The sequence below is a fragment of the Rhinopithecus bieti genome, unplaced genomic scaffold (assembly GCF_001698545.2).
Source record: "Rhinopithecus bieti isolate Rb0 unplaced genomic scaffold, ASM169854v2 scaffold_67299, whole genome shotgun sequence".
NCBI classification, from domain to species: Eukaryota; Metazoa; Chordata; class Mammalia; order Primates; family Cercopithecidae; genus Rhinopithecus; species Rhinopithecus bieti.
Window position 1 is genome coordinate 100012 of NW_016825224.1, and position 6494 is coordinate 106505.

The following is a 6494-nucleotide window of genomic DNA, read 5'->3' on the forward strand; positions in this document are numbered from 1 at the left end:
GGATGGTCTTGGCAATGCGGGGTCTTTTTTGGTTCCATATGAACTTTAAAGTAGTTTTTTCCAATTCTGTGAAGAAAGTCATTGGTAGCTTAATGGTGATGGCATTGAATCTATAAATTACCTTATCTCATTTTTTAAAAATTAAATTACTAATATAACTTATGGAGCAACTTATATACCAGGTGCTGTGCTAAGCACTTTCTGTACTTTGTCTCATGCATCCTTCATGACAATCATTTTACATATAAGGATACTGAGGATCAACAAGATGATAAAACTTGGCCAAAGTTATAAAGCTAGGAAGTGACAGAGTGAAATTCAAACCCAGGGCTGGCTGAATCCAGAGCCCATGTCTGTACCCTACAGCACAATGCAGTGGGGAAGACAAATGTGGTCCTCGTCTTAAATGGGCTCCTCTCTGTCAACCACAGCTCTGTTTCCTTCTCACCACATGGGGTAGACCAGCCCCATGCACAACTCACACTTTTAAGCCTATGTGCCTTAGGCCACTTCCTCAGCCTAGAATGTTTGCCCTTACTCCCCTACCTAACAACAGCATATTCTATTCTACTCAGTTAAGGATTGAGTCATATGCCCCTTCTGAGGTAGAATAAATTGCTCTTGTCTTTTTGCTTCCACCTTCATTAGTATACCCTTTATTTTGTCTTTCTGTAGAGTTTAGCTCATTGTTTACCTGTCTCCCCTACTAGATTCCCAGGCACTTGAGGGCAGGCACCAAATTCTATTCACTCTAGCTCCATGGTGGTTTACCCACAATGATTTAGTGGATGATCAATACATGTTTGTGAGCTGACCAAAGGACTGGCTGAGAGATACCCTGAATGAACAGACAAATACATTCATTTGTGGCTGGATCCTGGGGCAGTCACACAGGCTACCCATGTGGACTAGACTGACTGGGAGAGTCTGGAATCCTCTGGGCTTATTTTACTAGGCTGTAAACATAGGAGGCAGGTCATAGGGTACAGATGATATCTGCTTAAGGCCAACTCTAGGTCCATTCTGTAGTCTGTACTTTGAATTCATGTGAAGGGGCCAGGCTCTCCTAGATTGCTTATGCTGCGCCTTCCCATTTGGAAGTAAGGGCTTCCCTGCCTCCCTTGGGAACAGAAGATTTGTTCCCAAATGCCCCTGTGTCTGGTTATGGTTGTCCTGAGAGCGTCCAGAAGGAGCATGTGTTCTGTGGACACAGATACTGAAGTCCAGAAGCATTTTTGTTTTCATACGTCTTATCAAGGCCACCATGTTATGGCTTCTCAACCACTTTCTCTCATTTCATGTTATTAATCTCTGCCACAACGTTTTGAGGTGGATCCTAATATCCCTGTTTTGTAGCTGAAGAACCTGAGACTGAATGAAATGTCTTGTTCAAGGTCACACAACTAAGTAAGTGGCAGAGGCAGAATTCAGTCTCGGGTCTGTCTGCCCTTTCGAAAGCCTGGCATCTTAACAGAAAATACATGGGAGAAACACGAACTCCCCTCCCATAAAATGGAAAGGATTGGATTCATAAAATGGATTACATATTAAGGTTAGATGTTTCTCAATTATTGTTCACCTTTAATCCCTCAAAATGATTTACAAAAATGGCAGGAATTGGGGATTGAAAAGTACAATCCCTCTATCAACTATTGACCTGAATGCCCCCATATCAACACCCTCTGACAGATACAGTATGGAGATGACTAAAAATTATTTTGCCCTTTCTGCTCCATTTACAGCTCAGGTGGGTAAGGCTCCAAGATGTCATTGAACTTCTAAAGGTCACACATCAAGTTAATAACAAAACTCACTTTGAATGCTAGTTATCTCATACTACCCCACCTGCTTCCTGGCCTTTCTAGGGTAGGTGCGATAGTTGGGAATCCTTGCACTGCCAAATCCTAGCCCAGTTTTCTTTCTGCTAAATCATCCTGCCTCATGGTGTCAGTGAACACGTTTATAAATGGTAGGGAGGAAATGGAACATTATTGCACTCTGAGGTAGAAGAAAGGACAAATATTTACCTCACCACCTGTCCTTATTTAGGTGAAGGTAAGACTTTGGAAAGAAGATCTTTAGTAGGAGAGCTGAGGACTGTTGGGGGCTTCTGTGGATTTAGCAGCCCGCGTATCTGGGAGGAGTCCCTTTGGCTCTGGAGAAATGGAAATGGGGCTGCCAGGGGCCAGAGGTGGCCCAAAGGGATGCAAATAGTGGGCCTCTTGAGCTTTTACTCCTGCTCTGTTCTCATCTAAAGGGTCAGAGGCAGAGGGGCCCTCCCAGTGTACTGGCTATGAGGGTAAAGGAGGCTGAGGCTTAAGGCCATCATGGAATATGGGGGTAAGGGGACGTGGTGATGGGCAGAGTACAGGAGGCTGAGCCTCCATCTCCCTCCACCAAGAGGTGAGTGTGGCTCCATGGGAGGGGAGTGGTGGTAAAGTAAGATTGTGACAAAATGAATGGAGCAAAGGGGATAGGAGTGAGAATGTGGGGATATGGATGGAACAGTGTGGGGTTATGAATGAGATTGTGGGGATGTGGATGGAGCAGGGTGGTATGAATGAGACTGTGGGATATGGATGGAGCAGGAGGGATAGAATGAGATTGTGGGGATATGGATGGGGCAAGGGGATAGGAATGAGATTGTGGGGATATGGATGGAGCAGGGGGTATAGAATGAGATTATGGGGATATGGATGGAGCAGTGGGGATAGGAATGGGATTGTGGGGAGATGGATGGAGCAGGGAGAAGGGGCTAGGGAAGAGCAGAGCTGATGGGAGTGATTCTGGAAGGAGTAGTACTCCAAGGCAGATTCTTGGCCTGGCAGCCTCGGGAAGGCTGCATTGGGCTTCTTGCAGTGTGTGACTTCCACTTCTCCCTGGAGACCTCAGCCTGGACTCTCTGGTCCCCCATCAGCCTGCTAACTTAATGAGAGTCCCAACCTTCATGCCCCCCACCACATAGCCCAGGGTTCTGTATGAAACTTGTGGGCCTGCAGCTCCTGCCAGACTTCTTGTCCCTATCACTGTAGATGGAAGCCCTCCATCCTGGCCATCATGCCCCTCCCCCTCTCCCCTGTCCTCCTGCCCCACACTCACACATCTCTGTGCTCCTTTCCCTGAGGTGGCAGCTCTGGCTACTGTACACCCTGTCTCGTCAGCCCAGGGACCCCCTCTTTCCTCCCTGGCAAACTCCCTCAGATCTGCACTGAACATTCATTTTTTCTTTAGATCCCAAAGTTCCTTCATATGTCCTGGCTTCCAAGTTGCTTCTCATACTAGCCATCTGCTTCCTGGCCTTTCTTGGGTAAGGAGCAATAGTTTGGGGTCCTTGCACTGCCTATTCTATCTAGTACAGTGGTTCTAAGCCAGGTTTTGCCTCCCAGGGGACATTTGGCAAGGTCTCAAGATATTTTTGGTCATCACACTGTGTAAGTCACCACTGGTGCTACCGGCATGCACTGAGCCGAAGCCAGGGAGCCTCTGAACATCCTCCAATGCACAGGACAGGCGCCAAGAATAAAAAATTATCCTGCTTAAAATGTCAGTAGCACCGAGGTTAAGAAACCTTGCTCTGTTATATAGCTACAGGTCTTCAAGGTTAGGCTTAGAAGTTGCCAGGTGCTGAGTCTTTAGGCACTGAACTTCCAGAAGCAGCTGCTCTTTCCTTTTCTCACTTGCTAGAGGGGGGCTGGGCGTTGCCATGAAACAGCTACAACTTGGGCAGGAATCTATGGAGAGAAAGGCGAGGGGAGATTCCCCCTCCCCAAATTTAATACCAACTTTTAGAGAAACCATTGCACTTCAACTGTTAAATGCCTTTCTGCCTCTACAAGATAGTGCCAGATTTTTTAAAAAACAGAATAGTAATGTATTATTCAAGTAGTTTATAAAATGCAGTTTCATGTCATGAAAGTTGATGCATTAAGTTTTGGAGTCTTCCCCTCCTCTATTTCAAGTTTTTCCGTTGTAATCCTTTGAATATTGGAATATTTGCTGTGTCAGCAAAATACTGTAGTGGTGACTCTGTCCAGAAAAACTGATTGCCTTTCTTTTAATTTAAAGTTAATTAATTCTTAATTTCTTAAGGGTGTGCTTATATATCAGAAACTGGCTCAATGAGTTGCTTGTTTCCGTCGATCTGAGTTTCTTAGGGTTCATTTCTAATTAAGCAATGAAAATGCTTGCCAACAGAATTAATTGGTCAGTCTAATCTCTTTTTTTCCACCCTTGCCAGTTTCTTCCATCTGCACCCAGTTGTCTTCAGCATGGGGGAGCAGAACGACTCTCCTGGGAAGGAGCTTCAGCACAGGACACGAGCAGAGGCTCCAGGAAAGAAAAGCTGGCATTCCCAGGCCTACGCCCTTGGGGCCGTTTCCAATTTTATGTCTACTTTTCTGACCTTTCCTATCTATAAGGTTGTGTTCCGGCAACAGATCCATGCCATGGCAGTGTCAGAGGCTGTGAGACAGCTTTGGCACGAAGGTCCTCAATACTTCTACCGGGGAATCTACCCTCCTCTTCTCTCCAAGACGTTGCAAGGGACTCTTCTGTTTGGGACTTATGATAGCCTGCTGTGCTTTCTCTCTCCTGTTGGGCCACACACCCTGGGACACCGCTGGGCTGCAGGGCTCATGTCTGGCGTGGTGGAGGCTGTGGCACTCAGCCCCTTTGAAAGGGTGCAAAATGTGCTCCAGGATGGTCGCAAGCAAGCTCGCTTCCCCAGCACCTTCAGCATTCTCAAGGAATTCAACTCTTATGGGCTTTGGGGGCGGCTGTCACTGGGTTACTATCGTGGTTTCTGGCCTGTCCTGGCCAGGAACAGCCTGGGGAGTGCTCTATATTTTTCTTTCAAGGACCCCATCCAGGACGGCCTGGCAGAGCAAGGCCTGCCCCATTGGGTTCCTGCCTTGGTGTCTGGTAGTGTCAATGGAACAATCACCTGCCTAGTTCTGTATCCTCTGATTGTGCTGGTTGCTAATATGCAGTCCCATATTGGATGGCAGAACATGCCAAGCCTGTGGGCCTCTGCCCAGGATGTGTGGAACACTCGGGGTCGAAAGCTGCTCCTGATCTACCGTGGAGGCTCCCTGGTCATCCTTAGGTCCAGTGTGACATGGGGCCTCACTACGGCAATCCATGACTTCCTGCAGAGGAAGTCTCGCTCCAGGAAAGAGCTGAAGACTGACTAGCTGCAGAAAGGGTGGCCATGGCAGCTTTGTTATTCTAAATCTTCCCTGGTTGGTTCTATATAGCTTACTTCTTTGGCTCAGTTGCCTAATACAGCCATCCTTTAGCATCTGTAAACTCATTGCATGGGAGAAGTTCCCAACTACCAACCTGTTGAGCAAGGACAAAGCCCAACAGGATTCCTTAGTCAAAAAGAAACGTTTGCCCCAGTCTCTCCACAGCTTCAGTAGCCTCAGCGCCAGGAAGCCTTTAAATAACGTGTAACCCAGATTAAGTGTCATTCCTTTAAGGAATTCCTTGGCAATAAGTGGAAACTTTAAAAGATGACCTTACTTAGGCACTTTGAGCTTTGGGGCCCCTCTAGGTGTCCTCCAGACCAAACTGAGTGGAACTCCAATTTCAAAGAACTATGCTTGACTCTTAGGATGGGAATTCCATAAAACTTCTCAGATGGCTACATTTTCATGACATTGTTCACTGCCTCTACCACCACCTCTCACTTCTCAAGGCTGTGGGTCCTACTTTCAGGGTAGCAGCTGTGACTAGAAATCCCAAATTAGGCTTGCGTGAACTCATCAGGTGCCATAAGAACTAGTGGGGCTGGAGATGGGAGTGCGAAGAAGTGTGGCCCATGGATGGAAAGGATAAAACTTTGAAAGAAGAGATTTAATTACATGCAAAATAGAAACATTTGCTATAGTCTGCTTGGTGTTATCTGCTAGGACATTTCTGAGAGCAAGGTGATAATATTGCCTAGAAACCATTTGAGTTTCCCTAGAAAACCTGGAAGTGAAGTAAGTGACCATACCTTTTCACAGATAATTGCATATTTTGTTGATGTGGTTAATGTAGTTACTATGACATAAAGATCACAAATCTTAGCCTGTCATTCACAGCCTTTCAAAATATGGTCCTTATATAACTTTCAACATATTGTCACTCCACTTACATAAACCCCAAACACTAGCCATAATGAACTCTTGTTCTCTCCCCAGACATTCCATGAACTTTCCCATGGCCATACTTTGGCCCACACTATTCTTTCCACCTGCAGTACTCCTTCTTCACATGCCAGTCTACCAAAATCCTTCCAGCTCCTCAAAGCCCAGGTCAGAGGTCACCTTCTCTACGGAGCCTCTTGATTTCCCCCAATTGAATGTGACATTAGTCTCTGTGACATTTGTCTCTTTAACATTTGTCTCTGTGATGCCCCTTTCTTTTTCTTTTCTTTCTTTCTCTTTTTTTTTTTTTGAGACCGAGTTTCGCTCTTGTTGCCCAGGCTGGAGTGCCAATGGCATGATCTC

The 6494-nt window shown here is 46.2% G+C and overlaps 1 protein-coding gene across 2 annotated transcripts in view; it reads left to right on the plus strand.

Moving 5' to 3' along the window:
- The window catches only part of SLC25A53 (solute carrier family 25 member 53), a 33806-nt gene extending 27589 nt beyond the window's left edge, over positions 1-6217 (plus strand). For both annotated transcript variants that reach the window (XM_017862945.1, XM_017862946.1), the window contains exon 2: positions 4238-6217. In XM_017862945.1, the coding sequence (XP_017718434.1) occupies positions 4238-5192 (955 nt within the window). In that variant the 3' untranslated portion in view covers positions 5193-6217. The remainder of the gene's footprint in view (positions 1-4237) is intronic.
- Positions 6218-6494: the final 277 nt, after the last annotated feature.